At 45.9% G+C, this 16,327-nt stretch overlaps 2 protein-coding genes across 11 annotated transcripts in view; one reads left to right on the forward strand and one right to left on the reverse strand.

Annotated features, from left to right (window-relative positions):
- KCNG2 (potassium voltage-gated channel modifier subfamily G member 2) overlaps nt 1-4,375 on the forward strand; it is a 69,254-nt gene extending 64,879 nt beyond the window's left edge. For all 7 annotated transcript variants that reach the window (XM_072330333.1, XM_072330331.1, XM_072330327.1 and 4 more), the window contains one exon: nt 2,029-4,375. In XM_072330333.1, coding sequence (XP_072186434.1) covers nt 2,029-2,841 — 813 coding nt within the window. In that variant the 3' untranslated portion in view covers nt 2,842-4,375. The remainder of the gene's footprint in view (nt 1-2,028) is intronic.
- Nucleotides 4,376-9,957: 5,582 nt separating this feature from the next.
- SLC66A2 (solute carrier family 66 member 2) overlaps nt 9,958-16,327 on the reverse strand; it is a 53,884-nt gene continuing 47,514 nt past the window's right edge. For all 4 annotated transcript variants that reach the window (XM_072330016.1, XM_072330019.1, XM_072330015.1 and 1 more), the window contains one exon: nt 9,958-13,005. In XM_072330016.1, the coding sequence (XP_072186117.1) occupies nt 12,798-13,005 (208 nt within the window). In that variant the 3' untranslated portion in view covers nt 9,958-12,797. The remainder of the gene's footprint in view (nt 13,006-16,327) is intronic.

The following is a 16,327-nucleotide window of genomic DNA, read 5'->3' on the forward strand; positions in this document are numbered from 1 at the left end:
GCTTCTTAATCTTTTGTATTGTTTACTACAAGGACCATAAATGCAGGCTCCGAAGATTCCTTTTCACATTGTCATCTCTTTATTCACTGTCTTGGAGAAGAGCACCTCAGCATTTTGGGTTATGTCTTGGGGTAACAAGTCTGTTATGTCTTTGTGATGACACTGCTCTTTCTGCTGACAGTCCTGGAAACATGCATCCAGTCACACCCCCACATTTGGGGAAATGCTGTAGCTAGCGCAGAAAGTCCCATCACTCCTTTGCTGTTATGTTTCACAACAAGGATAAAACAGTGTATAAACATTTAAGGGGTGATTAAACTAGGATGTATTGCTGTGCAGTAAAAATTTCCTCAGCTCTGTGTAGCAAGAAGACACCTGTGGTTAGTGTGTGGGCAGAACTGTTGGTAGTTCTGCTAGATTCTCAGATTGTCTGGTGGTAAACTGGAGAACAGCTTGACGCAGCCTAACTGCTCTTTAATAGGATTTCATTGCTGTAATTTCGCATAGGCAAGCAGAATGAGGCTTTACATTTGTATCTCATACCCACTGCGTTCACCGGGAGCTACATACCCACTATTGTGGATGAACTCCTACAGGAGTAGAAGAGTTTTCATGAACTGTTCCAAGTCAATTTGTTCACCAAATACAGCCCTTAGATAAATATACACTTCCCTTTCTCTCAAAGCCACCAGCACATTAACACTTTTATATGAGCATTTACAGAGAAAGTGGTACTAGCCCTATAATTGTCCACATAAAAGTATATTTAGAGAAGCTGGGAGTTACTAGCAGCCAAGTAGCGGAGAATTACCACAGCATTTCTGTTGCTGAATTAACAATCAAAGAACAGTTATCATCAACATTATTGTTCATCACTGTTCAAATGCTCCAAGGCTAGCTTGCTTTCAGGCTTTGTAACAAAAGAAGTGGGGTTCTGTTTATTTTCCACTAACCGAGCTTGTGGCACTTCGTTCTAACCCTTTTCTACCTCATAAAGTTTGAAGGGATCATCTTGGGTCAAAGAAAGCTGTAGAGAACAGGTCTTAATGAGAAGCAGCTGTAGGAATTGGGGTTACCTACCCTAGAGAAAAGAAGGCTCAGGGGAGCCATGTTGCTCTCTGCAATTACCTTAAAGGAGGTGGTAGCAATTCAGAGGTCGGTCTTTTGTCCCAAACAACAAGTGACAACAACACAAGAGGGGATGACCTGAAGTTGCACCAGAGGAGATTTATTTTGGATATTAGGAAAATATTTCTTCACTGGAAGGGTTGTGAGGCTTTGGAACAGGTTGCCCAGGGAAGTAGCTGAGTCGCCATCTCTGGAAGTATTGCAGAGGTTCTGAGGGTGTGGTGTAGTGATAGGTTAACAGTTGGATTGGATGACCTGAGAAGTATTTTCCAACTTAAATGCTTTATGATTCTGTGGTCATTATTTGTTACAGGTTTCATAATTAAAAAGTCAAGTCCCTCTTATTTTTCTTTGAGAAATACCTACAGTTGTCAGTACTTCATATAAGCTTTTTACTTTAGGGCTAGTGGGTTAATGATTACTGTCATTTCAAAAACATTCTGTATTCTGTGAGCATCGCAACATAAGTTCTATAGGTGTTTGTGAGCCATTTATATGCCATTTGTTGATCAGAAAAGGTGGAATCTTCAACTTATCAAAATCTTTGAATTGTTTACTAATCATTTCTAAAAGGTGTTAAAAATCTTGGAAATGAAGTGTGAGCCACCAGCCTTTCAGCAGGGGGGCTGTCTGGCTGACAGCTGATACCATCACACCAAATTCATGGCAGCCTGCAGAATATCATTAACCTGTCTTGCAGACAAAGTCATGGCTAGTTGATCTGCTTTTCAGTTATCAGTTCCAACTGCTCTTAGTAGAGATGATTATAGCTTGGTAGCTAGCAATTTGTATCACTGTAACGCGGTATTGGTAATTTTAAGAGCTACAGCTCTGTTTCTTCAGTATGTTCTCTAACTAAATTTCTTCCTGTTTTGTTTTTCCTGCTCCTTTCCCCCCCAGGGTGAATGTTCACAGAAGTGCTATGACATCTTTGTGCTGGAGACAGTGTGCGTGGCTTGGTTTTCGTTTGAGTTTCTCCTGAGGTCCATCCAGGCAGAGAACAAGTGTGCTTTCCTGAAAACCCCGCTCAACATCATTGACATCCTGGCCATCTTGCCTTTCTATATCTCCCTCATTGTGGATGTGGCCTCCACAAAAAACAGCAGCAAGCCTGGTGGGGGAGCAGGGAACAAGTACCTGGAACGAGTGGGCCTGGTGCTGCGCTTCCTGCGGGCCCTGCGCATCTTGTATGTGATGAGACTGGCAAGGCACTCGCTGGGGCTGCAGACTCTGGGGCTCACTGTGCGCCGCTGCACCAGGGAGTTTGGGCTCCTCCTGCTCTTCCTTTGTGTTGCCATGGCCCTCTTCTCACCACTGGTGTATTTGGCTGAGAGTGAACTGGGAGCCAAGCAAGAATTCACAAGCATCCCTACCAGCTATTGGTGGGCCGTGATCTCCATGACCACTGTTGGCTATGGGGACATGGTGCCTCGTAGCATCCCCGGACAGGTGGTAGCCCTGAGCAGTATCTTGAGTGGCATTTTATTGATGGCCTTCCCAGTCACTTCCATCTTCCATACCTTTTCCCGTTCCTACAGTGAGCTAAAAGAACAGCAGCAGCGAGCAGCAAGCAGGCAAATGCACCAGCTGGAAGAAAGCACGAAGCTCGCTGGTGGGGGCAGTTCCCAGTGGATCACTGCTGCATTCCCTCCAGATGCTGCCAGGGAGGATGGGCAGCCAGTGCTGAACCAGGAAGCCAAGAGAAGTTGTTGACTTTCCGCAGCTAAAGAAGTGAGTTGGCTGCACAAGAAGCAGTGAACATGAGGGGAAGGATCAACCTGCAAGCAGAACTCCCCCAAACTGCATATATTAGGGACAGACACACACGAGTTTGTCCCTTAAGAGCAACTTTGGATTTTAAGGGCTCACTGAAAAGTGTCCCTAGAACCTCTACCAAATACAGCTTTGCTCCATCGCTAACTGTAGGGCAGCTCTTTTCTCTTGAGCACCTGTTTTTGTGAGCCCCTGGTAGCAGCCAGCCAGGAGGCCATAAGGGAGCACAGAGGGTGGCCAGGTGCTGCTGCTGGGGCAGTGAGTGTGCCACCTCCTCCCAGCCCCACCACTGCCTGTGACACTCCTCCCATGCACCCCACACCCTGAAAGTCTGTTCCAGCAGCTCTGCCAAGGAACCCAAGGAACGCCAACCTCAGACAACCAAAAGGATGAGGAGATGAGAAGGACAGAAGAATCCCTTCAGCTTTCCAACGGGCTTGGTTTGGTCTCATAGAAATCAGCACTATGGTCTGGGCTGCCAGCTACCAGCTCCAACTTGTGCTGTTGCTCAGTATGCATTATTTAGTAGATACGTGTATTTACCACAGCAAGCTTTGTGTCTTAGCCCCATGACAGAAATATACAATCTTCCTGACTATGGTACTGAATGTTAAATTGTTGGGTTCTTTTTCTTTGCTCACTGTAGAATATAACAAATACCTTTAGAAATCACATTTCTCCACCTTCTTTTAATTCTTTCCATCTCAAAAAACATATTTAACAGATGAATAAGCCTCAAATATATGCAGCACAAGAAGGGGAGGGCAATATTAAGTCAGCAGTAGCTTCCAGCTCTGCGTGATCTTCCCTGGCGGTGCTGTCGGTGATTGCAGCCATGTGCAAACAGGGCTGGTCCAGGATGCAAGAAGTTAGTGTAACTCCTCCAGTGGGCTCCGGTCCGAGCCACAGCACAGCAGCTGAGACCTGCATTAGTTGTTCTTTTCTCCTACTAACAAGAAGACATTCCTCTCATCTAAAGATTAGAATTATTATTCTGGCTGTTCCTCTCAATTTTCCAAACAAATGCAGTCACTTGAAAGGGAAAATGAATCATATGGTAGCATCCGCATGTTTGCTTACTGATGCCATTCCCACGAGTTCTGCAGTACTCTAATGTGCAGATTCATGCTCAGAGGAGCTGTGCAGCTGGCCTCTGTCAGCACACTGCATGCATCTCAAAGGACTCTTACTTTCAGGGAGGAGATGGAGCACAGTTACTTCCTGTGCCTACACCTCTGATGGTATTAGCAGAGCTGTAGGACCAACCATGGTGTCACCTTCCTGTTTGCCTCTTGCCAGGAAGGGAGCAAGAGCAGATGTATTAAAGGTGGGATTTGTTGGGTTTTATCAGCTTATATTATAATGCCTAGCCTACACTAGCAAACCTCTGTATTGAGCCATTCCTTATAGGAATGGAGCAAGGGAAAATAAATGTCACACTTTATTTTAATAAAAAGTGGAACCTTTGTTGCTGAACAAGTGCATCTGGTAGTGTTTACAAATCAGGTGACGTGGGAGGTGATGTTTCTTTGTGCTGGTGTAAAGGCGTGCATCCCAGCGTTCAGCCCCAGTCCCCTCTAACAAACACAGCTGCCTGCATAGGGCTCTGCCTGCCGTCCGTGACCTGGGCACAAGGAACTCGTCTCCCTGTGCCAAACGGGGCACAGGGGATGCGGGATGCTGCTGGGGCTGACTCAGACTCCTGGCAAATCAATATCGGCAATTACGTTGCTGTGACTCACTGCAGATTGTATTTTTTTCTTTTTCTTTTTTTTCCTGACACTGGAATTTCTTGCATTAAGGCTTATTAAGGTTTGGCATCAACGCACAGCATTGTGGCTGGCTAAGTGCATGCCAGCAAAGTGAAGAGTGTGAGTGGGCACTGCATGGCATGGTGACGGAGAGAGCATTTGTATGTTCTGTCTTCAGGTAGGCCCTGATGGATTCAATGGGCAAACACACAACTGAAAGCATTTCATGGCATTTCATATTCCATGCACATCACACGCTGTTCAGAGCTACACATCTGCCATGAATGCAGTGATCACGCAGTTCTCCATAGGGTGCAGAATGCATCTCATTGGAGTGGTGAGGGCCACGAATCAACAGCAGCATTATGTTATTCTTAAAAGAGCCATCTTAGGGCAGATATCCTTGAAGAATGAAGAGCTTCACGCAGGCAGTGCTAAATGTTAACCATTAATTAATACCTTTATTTGGGCCTACAGCATGAAAAAACTGCACTGAGACACCTAACTGCATCTCAGCAGCTTTGTAGAAGAAGATGACACATCATATTATTGCTGTGCTCCATGAAGTTGATATAGTCCTACAATAGTGAGTTCTTTGTGATATTAAGCAGCATATAATTAATTCCAGCATGCACAGAGTTTTAATAAAGTGACGAAACCCACTCATTATGTCTGTTAGTCAGGTCTGGCTCTTAATGAAGCTTCATTCTATCGAGATGACAAATGAGGAAACAAATATAAACCGGGAACTGTTTAAACAAATTATTTTTGGAAGCCGTCCCCCAGCATGACTGCTGTGATGAGTGACGCTCACTATTTTGATCAGCAGCTGGACAGTTGTTGGCTTTGTGCACGGTTGTTGGTTTTCCTTTGACACAGCATGCAAATTACAGCAGGCCATTTATCTCTTACCCAAATGCTGCACTGTTGTCTGAAGGCATTCCAGTGCCACTAGGTAGCATAATCCTTGATGGGTGTAGCACATTCTTTTTGCATCAAAGAAAAAGTGTCCTCTGTTCAGTACATGACCAAGACTCTCTGCACGTGGGAGCAAAGCTGCCTCTGCTGAGCAGTGCTTAGAGATGGTACTTGTGGGGTGGGACATGGGGAGCAGAAAGTCCCCAGGCCCTTAGGATGGGAGCACTATGACATGAGCTCCCAGATCAGAGGCTGCAATGCTACACACTTGTGCTGCCCAACAGGACTGGGAAAAATGCAGAGTCTGAAGAACAGAAATGCAGAATGCAAAGTCACATCAGATAAAAAATGTGAAGGCATACTTGCACTAATGTGTTTTATTTTGTATCTGAAGTCTCCAACAAGATCCTTGTTAGGAAACTTATGAAGTGCGGGACAGATGAGTGGATAGTGAGGTGGATTGAGAACTGGCTGCCTGGCAGAGCTCAGAGCTGTGAGCAGCAGAGTCTGGTTGGAGGCCTGTAACTAGCAGAGTTCCACAAGCACTGATGCTGAATCTGGTCTTGCTCAGCAGTTTCTTCAGCTACCTGAATGAAGGGATAAAGTCTGCCCTCAGCAAGTTTACTGATGATACAAAGCTGGGAGGAATGGCTGACACATCTGAAGGCTGTGCTGCCGTTCAGCAGGACCTGCACAGGCTGGATTGCTGGGCAGGGAGGAACCTCATAAGTTTAAAAAGAGTAAGTGCAGAGACTTGTACCTGGGAGGATGCATCAAAATGGGTTAGGGGATGACTTGCTGGAGATGAGCTCTGCAGAGAAGAATTCAGGTGTTCTTGTGGACAAGTTGTCCATGAGCCAGCAGTGTGTCCCTGTGGTCAAGAAGGTCAATAGCATCCTGCTGTGCATTAAAAAGAGCATGGCCAGCAGGTTGAGGGAGGTGATCTTCCCTCTCTGCTCTGCCCTGGTGAGGCTTCATCTGGAGTGCTGAGTCCAGTTCTGGGCTCCCCATTTCAAAAAAGACAGGGATCCTCCTGTAGAGGGCCACAAGGATGACTGGGGGCACGGAGCATCTCCCTGCTGAGAAAAGGCTGAGTAACCTGGGTCCGTTCAGACTGGGGAAAAGAAGACTGAGGGTGGACTTGATTAACATTAATAAATATCTAAAGGGAGGTGGGAGGCCAGGCTCTTCTCAGTGGTATGTAGTGACAAGATAAGGAGCAATGGTCTAAAACTTGAACATAGGAAGTTCTATACAAACATGCAGAAAAACTTCTCCACAGTGAGGGCGATGGAGCATTGGAACACATTGCCCAGAGAGGCTGTGGAATCTCTTTCTTTGCAGATATTCAAGACCCACTTGGATGCCTAGCCATGCAACCTATTGTAAGGAACCTGTGGACTTGATCTCTAGAATTCCCTTTCAATCCCTGCAATTCTCTGACTCTGAATTCTGGCAGCTGCCAACAATAATCATTTGAAAGATATTTGAGAACTAAAGATGCAGTTAAAAACTTGTAAAGGGACAGTGTTGGAGTAGCAGAGTTTCTGCCACTCATATGGCACACGCACAGCCAATTCCCACTTCCTTGCAACCTTAATTGAGAAAAATGACTATTCTTCACTGTCATACATCAACAGGGCCAGAACAGGCAGAGCTTATGGAAGCCTCACAGTAGATTTACAGAGGCAAAATACCTATTGATCTCACAGCATGTGTCTCCTCCTAAGTACAGCCTTAAGAGAGTACAAGGCTTGGCACAGAAGTGGGAAGAGACAGATGAAGAGACTGATGGGTAAACAAATTCAGCGTGGTTCTCCTGGTCACAGAAGCAGTTGGACAGAGGTGGGGAAGTCATGAGCCTGTGCTTCCCATCAGGACATTTCCAGACACAGATGCAGCTTGGGCTCTGGCTGCTTGTCACAGTGTTATCTAGATCAGTGTATGTCCTTGACAGGGGGGCAGTAGGCCCGTGCCCCCCCCCAGCCCCTGACAAATGGGAAGGGAAAAAGGGAAAGGGGTAGGGAGATGGGAGCTGGGCTCAAGGAAGCAAACAGAGAAGCAGCAATGACCTAAGGAGGAAAACTTATTTTACTAATTACAATCTAATTGAAATTGAGACTAATAAGTCAAGTAAAACAAAAGAGAAAGAGAGAGGTTTCTGAAGACCGAGAAGCCTGCTTTAAAATTGAAGGCGCCACGGCTTGAAAGCACACCCACACTCACTGCCAGGCAGTGAGAGAGAGCCAGTGTCACTTCCGTGACGTGTTTCCCTCTCCGACCGTGAGGTCCTCTGGGACATGTAGTTCTTCTCCATGCTCCACATGATGATATGATGTGGAATACCAATAGCAAAAATTACAAAACCATGGCACTGCTCTACGATGAATGTATGGGTATCTGTCCAGTTTCTGGGTGTGCTTCACATTTTATTTTATCAGTTTATCTTACTTATTGCTGTTGTCACATGTATTCAGACTGTATGGTTATTTACCAGTATATTTTGAGTCCATTACTGAAAGCCACTAACAAAGCTAAGGCTGTCAACCCTTGAAGCATTCTTGGCACTTAGCCCTAAACTACAGATCACAGAACCATGGAATGGCCTGGGTTGTAAAGGACCACAAAGATCATCCAGTTTCAACCCCCTGCTATGTGCAGGGTCACCAACCACCAGACCAGGCTGCCCAGAGCCACATCCAGCCTGGCCTTGAATGCCTCCAGGGATGGGGTAACCGCAGCCTCCTTGGGCAACCTGTTCCAGTGTCACCATCCTCTGTAAAAAACTTCCTTCTAATGTCTAACCTAAACCTCCCATGTCTCACTTTAGGGCCATTCCCCCTTGTCCTATCACTGTCCTTGTAAACAGCCATTCCCCCTCATGCTCCCTTCAAGTACTGGGAGGCCACAATTAGGTCTCCCTCATTCTCCCTCTCTTCTCCAAACTAAACAAGCCCAGTTCCTTCAACCTTTCCTCGTAGGAGAGGTGCTCCAGCCCACTGATCATCTTTATGGCCCACCTCTGGACCTGCTCTAAGAACTCCACAGCCTTCCTGTTCTGGGGGCCCCAGGCCTGGATGCAGTACTGCAGATGGGGCCTCACAAGAGTTGAGCAGAGGGGAACAATCACCTCCCTGTAAGTTCACAATGCAATTTAAAACACAGCATCTCCACACCAAGTTCTTTTACTGTCCAATGTGAATCAAAAGTGCCAGACCTGAGCCTTGCCTTTTAAGCATTCTGACCTGCACCTAGCTCTGCAAGTAGCTACACACACCCAAGTGTACAATGAAATACTGACACTTCACACTGCGGAGCTGTGGCTTTGAGTGCTGTCCAGGTCTCGGCAAGCCTGGTGTCTGTAGGCAGTGGGACGAGAGCCCTGTGGCTATCTTTAGCGCTCTGCCAGAGGCAGCTGAGAGCACAGGGGCTTCCTGCTGTTCCACTAAGGGCCAGTCCCACCACTGGCTTCCTTCAGCAAGGGCAGCATCACCTAGGACAGAACAGACATTGAGAAATGAATGCATGCAGCCTCAGCTGTTGCTAGAATGGCTTGGGCCAGTCTCTCCATTGCACACAGAATGTAAGAAAGGCAGTTCTCACTCTTAATCCCCCACCAACTCATTTTCCTCTGTCCTTACTTGCACTTCACAGATTAGCCTACCATTACCCTCCCATACAGGACTCTCCCTTCAGCCCCTTACTTCTGCATACTCTCCCACCTCCCTCCTCTCCACTCCCCAGCCTGCCCTTTATTTTTACAAAATCAAGCTCCCTCATCTCCCCTCCCTAGCCTTCCTTCACTTGTACCCAGCCATCCCTCCTCACTGACTCTTGTTCTCCAGCCTCTTTAGCCACCGCAGGTAGCAGCAGCAAACCCTCTTCCCACTCTGAAACAGCCAGTGGCAGCCCTACAGTGCCTGGAGCCATGCACTGGCCACAAGGGACATAGTGGCTGGCCAGGAGATTACACTCATTTTCCTCATCTCTTGTGTAGAGGCTGAAAAATCATGTCCCTCGGCTGTATCCCACCTTCTACCTCCTTGTGCAGTTTGCACAGTACTTTTTTAAGCTACATAAAGTATTACTATCTCTTAGCAACTTGTTTTTACAGGCATAGAAGAAGGTAACTTTAAAAAAGCAAAAAACCAAAAACCATGAGGCTAAGTTTACTCCAAAATGTATGAAGAGCTTGGGGCAGATTCCAGAATTCCTATCTTGTACCATGGCCTAGGGCAAATTATGCCTTGTGCTCACCCACCCCTCAGGAGAAACAGAGCATGCCAGTTATTCCTATGAAGAATGCTTTATGCAAGAGAAATTACAGTAGCAGCTAAGAGGCATATATTTTATGTCTAAACAAAACAAAACGAAGCTGCAATTTATGTGTAATAGATAACTTTTATTTTAAAAAACATTGCAACTGACAGAGAAAACAAACTCCGTGACATTCAAAGAGATGTATTTAAAGTAATTCATTTCTTAATCTCTGAGGTGATCACTGATACAGATACTTCCCAGCAAGTAAAGAACAAAGTCCTGTAACATTTCCTTTGTAAAGTATCTTGCAAAGTGATATTCAGGAGTTCCTGGCCAAGAGTCCTACCTTATTCAATGCCATTATACAGAAGATAGATGTGTTTTCACTGGCTTCTCTTCCAGTATATACAGCTCTGCTGTGAATGAGACTGGTCTGGGTACTTACAACAGACTCAAGAATCTGCCCATGGAGGAGTCCCATACAAAAATAACAAGTTATTTTATCAGTAATACCCATAGTTCAAATTCAAAGAGGTGGCCAAAAGCATGCACTCCCAAGTGAAGCTCTCACATACAGAACCATTTTTCTTAACACCAATGTATTCCCGATATCCCCATTTCATAGATTAGAAAAAGACTAGCATATACAAAAAATTTTATCATTACAAGTTATTAAAAAAAAACAACCACAACTAAAACCCAGATCATTAAAACACACAGGAAAGTGTTCATTTGCATACAGTAGAAATACAATCCTCATTAAAGCAGCATATCAGAGACGCCAGCTGATAATTATGTTTTTGATTTAAAAAGACAAAAGCCAAGCTGTTCTTTAAACGCAATCAGAACACTGGGGAAAAAGGAGGAGCAAAACATTCATAGTCTGCCATGCCAGGGTACATTGTCATTGTAAGGTCACTTCAGGCCTAAGAGTAAGGTGTCAAACAGGGAGTATGGAGGCAGCACCCAGGCAAAGCAGCTGGGCCCAGCCCTGAAAACAGCTCTGCTCAGCCAGATCTATTGGATAGCTGGCTCCTAAGGGAGCCCCCTTTCCTCCCCCATCCAGCAGTGCCCAATGAAGGAAGGGTGGCTCAGCCTCCAAGCATGATCTCTGCTTTCTGCCAGCAGTACGCTCGTGCCAAAATGGCACATGTATCAGGAGCCCTGACATCAGCCTGGGCTGCTGGGAGCGAGACAGGCACAGGTCTGCCAAGTGGTGCAGCCTGCAGGGCTGACTCACTGTTCCCTGACTCGCAATGGGCATTTCTAACCCAGTGTCACACAGCTACTGCTGCAGCCTGGTGCTGGTGCCCCACAGAGAATGGCTTGCCACCCCTGAAGACAGTCCAGACTCAGGTCATGAGAGTCTCAAGTAAAACAGCATGGGAAAAGTACCTGATTTAGATACTGAAGGTATGAAATCTCAGACTTGGTGTCAGTGATAAGAAAACATAAGCTCTTATGCTAATCTTGGAAGAAAAAACCCAAAACTATTCTGAAGAATCCGGCCCCTCCCTCTTGCCACACCTGCACTCACCCAGGGTTCACTGGCAGCAGGGAGGGTGTCTCGCTGGGAGGAAGGCAAACCTCAGCTGGGCTGGGGTCTCACTGCAGCTGCCCTCACACCAACAGCAGCAGTTTCCCTACAGCAACAGGCAGAAGCACAGGAGCTTGGACATAGTTCCCTATGGGTCACGCAGCACCCACAGCTTCCAGACACATGCAGTGCTCAGAAAGGGCATGGTGACCTATGGTGGCAAACAGCCAGCATAGACAACTACATCTATAAATAAACTCTCTGCCCCGTCCCTCTTTCTAACTGTTGGTTCTCCTGAGAGCTTGAAAGATCTTAAGAAACAGAAAAAGGAAAACGTGGACCAATGCCAGAAACACCCGAATATACCAACTGGTTCTTGTTTGGCATTAAGCAGCACAAATGTGAATTTCAGCCTCCATAAATGAAGTGGTGAGATACTAGTCTTATTCCACTGGAGTCCATAAGAATTGGACTCTTTCAGACTTCTTCGCTGCCTGCTCTGAGGCAATGAAAGGGGAGACACTCGGTGGCTCACATTTGCCAGCTAGAACTACCTCCTAGCAATACTGGCAATGCACATCTACTGGCCTCTGGGTTGGTGGCAGTGCTGCACTCTTGAGCACGGCACAGTCTGTCTGCAAAGCTTGATGCACCAACACAAAACTGAGCCGCAGCCCCTCCCCTGCAGTCTCCTGTTCACATCTCCTGATGGCTGACCACTCGACTATCTGTGCCTGCTTTACATGTGGTGCAGCATCACCCATATGCAGACCCCATTCCTCACCCTGATGTATCTGTCTGCCACACTGAGCAAGTATCAGCATCTACCCACTCGCTCTTCTGCATGCTGATGCTGTATGTGACAGCTTCGTTTTCAGTTGCTCACCTCTTTACAGGGCCTCTCTCCCTACCCCTCTCTGCTTACTAGACACTCTTCTTCAAGAAAAAAAAAAAAAAGCTCCTGCATTTGCTCTTCAACACTTCTTCCTACATCGTGGAGATACTGAATGCTAACACATACCACAACCTTCCTACCAATATACAGACTTTATATAATATAAATAGGTGAAGGTTTCAGACAAAATATAATATAATTTCTGTGGTGTAACATTTTTTAAATAGCATTATAAACAAAATGCCTAGCCCTTGTGATTAATATACAAACATCTGTGAACTGATAAGGCTCATAGGTACATACACAAAAATAAAGTGCCCCCCTCCCACCAGGAAACAGTTTTGTACAGCAAAGTCTGAGAACAGAGAGAACAAGTTATTTCAAATAAAACCTCCAGAGCTGGAAGCGCAGCCAGATTTTCAATTCTTCTCATTTCTGCTTCAACTCAGCAACGCAGGAGTACTTAGAAGTGGAAGAGGAGGTGCATGGCAGACTCTCAAGTGCCATGGGCCTGCAGCCCACCCTGCTGCACATCTCACAGAGCCTTGGTGCTGGCAGGGTGTGTGGTGTGAGATGCGGGCTTTTGAGGGTAGGAGCTGTACAAGTAAACCTGCAGCAGAATAGCCATGTCCACAAAAACCTGCAGGAGTCCACAAATGGAGAACTGTAACGGGGCCTTATTCAAGATGAAGTAAACAGTCTTGAAAGTGTCCCCGCTGGTCCACATCAGCACCATCTTGACACTAAAAGACAAAAGAGAAGGGGAAAAATACTTATTGAAAGGAAGCTTAGTGTGTGACTAGAGCTGTTCCAGTGGGTGCTAGTATCCTCCTGCACCAGCAAGGGTTGATGCTCTGCAGTGGGTCAGGACTCCTTCTCTACCAGGACAGAACACTTGCATAGCCACAAGATGTGGCACAGTGCTTGGAAGGGAGGGCCAAGTTCACACCCACAGCCTCCAGCAACCTGACCTCAGCCATTACAGCTACAAATACCCATGGCTATGTTGGCATCCAATATTTTAAAACATCCAGCAAGAATAACTGACTTGGGGGTGCTCTGTAAACATGACTGCCACATGCTGATAGCATTGACTACAAAACAAGATAATCTACTGCATGGAAAACAAACAACCAGTACCTACTTGTTTATGCATGCCATTTTCTACTCACAAGATGTGAAGTAACACATATACATGCTCTCTCATACACAAAGAAAACACAAGACCTAAAACCCAAAAAGTCAGGTTGTCCAGTAATAAAGATGGAAGGAAAATGACATGTCTGCAGCTGTTTACCAGAAGGCTGAGTATCCCTAAGGATTTTCCTCAAGGACACAGAACAGTGCCAACCCAGACTTCCTTCTGTTTTGCTGTATCACCAAGCCATCTCCTGTCCTTCAAGTCAGCTCTTGCTTTTCCATATTGTGAGAAACTCCGGGGAGCAGAAGCAAGTTCTTCAGACTTCACACAGACCAATTCTCAACAAGACACAAACAACCATTTCCTGAAGGCTGTTTCTGATCTTTGTGTACTTCAACTGAAGGGCTTTCTAAGCAGTCACATAATTTGCAGTGGACAAATACTTTGTAGTTCACAGTATGAGCATTATGCACGATTTGTCATAATTATGAATAATTACATTTTACCAGCACTGACTTCATCAATTGTGGTCATGCACATGCAGCAGGGCAGGACTTAATTTCCTAAATGTTCAGACAGGGAGCTAGAAACATTTGTATTTTGGACGCAAGCATACAGTACTGTTGCAAGCCAAATACTGCAGCCAACTCTTCCCCCCAAAAGGTGGGCAAGAGCATCAGTTTATACTGACCCAAAGCTCTACAGAAACATAAGCCTTTTTAACTCATATCATACCACTGACAACATAAAACAAGAAGCCTATGATGTTATGAACACCCCAAAAGGAGGCTACATGTGGAAGCGTAAGCAAGGGCATGGGGTTGAGGGAGCAGCCATTCCTCACCCAAAGTTATTAAAAAAAATGCAAATAAATAACCAGAAAAGAAGGAAAACAACTGCTAAACCCACAACAGCTGCTCTGTGCAAGCCTGCACCACCTGCCTTGCACACATTCTGAGTCTCAGCGGAGAACATTATGTCCCACTTACAGGAGGTTCACACATGTAGGGGGTAGAAGGGATTGCTCAGGTTTTTAATTAGGGAGGGCGATAACTCTAAGCGTAATAAAACTGACACTGCTTGCAGGCAGCCAAAATCTTTCCTCCTCCGATTTTCTGCTTATCAATTCTTCTGGGCAACTAATCACAATGTAATTGTTAACCTGCCCCAGTATGGTTGGAGATTGGCATTAAAAGAGCAGCACAGGCTAACCTTGGCAGGCCAGATAAATTAAACGCTGTCAACAAAAAGGCAGCTGATGCATGCCACAAAAGATCTGAATAAGAATTTACAGGATGTTCATCACATATCCCATATGTATATAAAGCTAATGGGATCTTAAGAATGACGCTATTGGGAACTGAAGCTGTGGACAAAATACAGACTGTCTGATGGTTTATAGTATGCAAGTTTCAAATTCCACATAGGGAATAATGTCTGGGGGAAACCTTATGGATGCCTGTAGTTCAACAGCACCTTAGGCACCAAGCCCTAGATACACACCTCTAGCTGTATCTCACATTATGCTGAGTTTGATTTAGGTTTACATGGCAAGGTTTGGTAACCAGGGGCTGCACAGGTGGCCTCTGTGACCAGAGCCCAGAAGCTGCCCCATATCAGATCACAGCCAGCTCCAGCCCATGGGGAGGGCCACAGTGGAGTAGGCCATCCCCCTGCAACCCATGATCTCCACAGGTGGTCATGGTCTGAAGAAAGCTGCAGCCCACAGAGAGACCCTGCAAGAGCACATCCCACGCCAGACAGCCTGCTGACAGCAGTCCCCATTCCCCTGTGCTGCTTGGAGGGAATTAGGAAGGTACGGATGGCAGGATGTGTTTAGGTTTCTCACTGATGCAGGTTGTTATTAAAAGGCAATATAGTGCATTAATGTGCTTTAACCTGAGTCTGCTTTGCCCATGATGATGCCTGTAGGTCAGTGATCTCTCTGTCCTTATCTCCAGCTCTTTTTTGTTGTTGATTACGCATACCTGACCAAATAGATATACTGCTCACATATTTCTAGCTACCATGTCACTTCAGGATGCCACACAGCTATTTTTTTTTTTTTTATCTGCAGCTTCTCAACATTGTCCAGTTGATTGGGAAAGGGAGGCAATTCTTGCATTTGTTCTTACTTTTGAGATGGAAAACAAAGCAACCAACCCTAGCCAGATCAACTTCCATCTTATCTGCCCTGGAGAAGGAAAGGAGAGTGTGCCTGTGCAGAAACAGAATTACTGCCCAAGTAAGTGTTTTTGTTTTGCAGTTGGTTGCATGGAATAAAGAGTAAAAACATGAGAGCACACCTCAGCCCTTCTTCCACTGCTCTGTTATAACCTCCATTTGCTGAACAAAGCTCCAGTCTGTTTCTGTAAGATGTGTGGGACTCATTTTTAACAGGCTACTGATATGCCATTTGAGGCAGCTGATGAGTCCCTTAATTTTCTTTCCCTGCAGAACTACATAGGCAACATGATAGAAGATGTGCAGGATCACAGCAACAGTGTGAGCCTCTCCCAGAGCAACACTATGCAGCAGTGGCCCTACTGCAGGCTGCCAACAGTGGTGAGCAATTGCTTGACTCTGCTTCTCTGCAGCAGCCCGTACTGGGTGCCACCAGCTGAGAGACCACAGCTCATCAGTATTCATCTGACCCTCAGCACCATGGTGCAAGGGACTGCTGCATTGCTAACACAGATGAGCACTGCTTCAAGGGTCAGGCAGGTTCCTCCACTGCCACTGCCTGACACTGAGCACAGAAGAGGCTGCACACAACAAAGGCTTTCCAGCCTATTTCACAAGGCCCAACTTCACATTTGATCTTTCTGACATCTCCAAAGTTGTGTGAGTGAACTGAGCTTTGGTGCTCTGTGCAACAGTCTACACAGTAAAAAGCAGGAGTTAAGAGTAAATAAACTGGTATC

The sequence above is a fragment of the Excalfactoria chinensis genome, chromosome 2, assembly GCF_039878825.1.
Source record: "Excalfactoria chinensis isolate bCotChi1 chromosome 2, bCotChi1.hap2, whole genome shotgun sequence".
NCBI classification, from domain to species: domain Eukaryota; kingdom Metazoa; phylum Chordata; class Aves; order Galliformes; family Phasianidae; genus Excalfactoria; species Excalfactoria chinensis.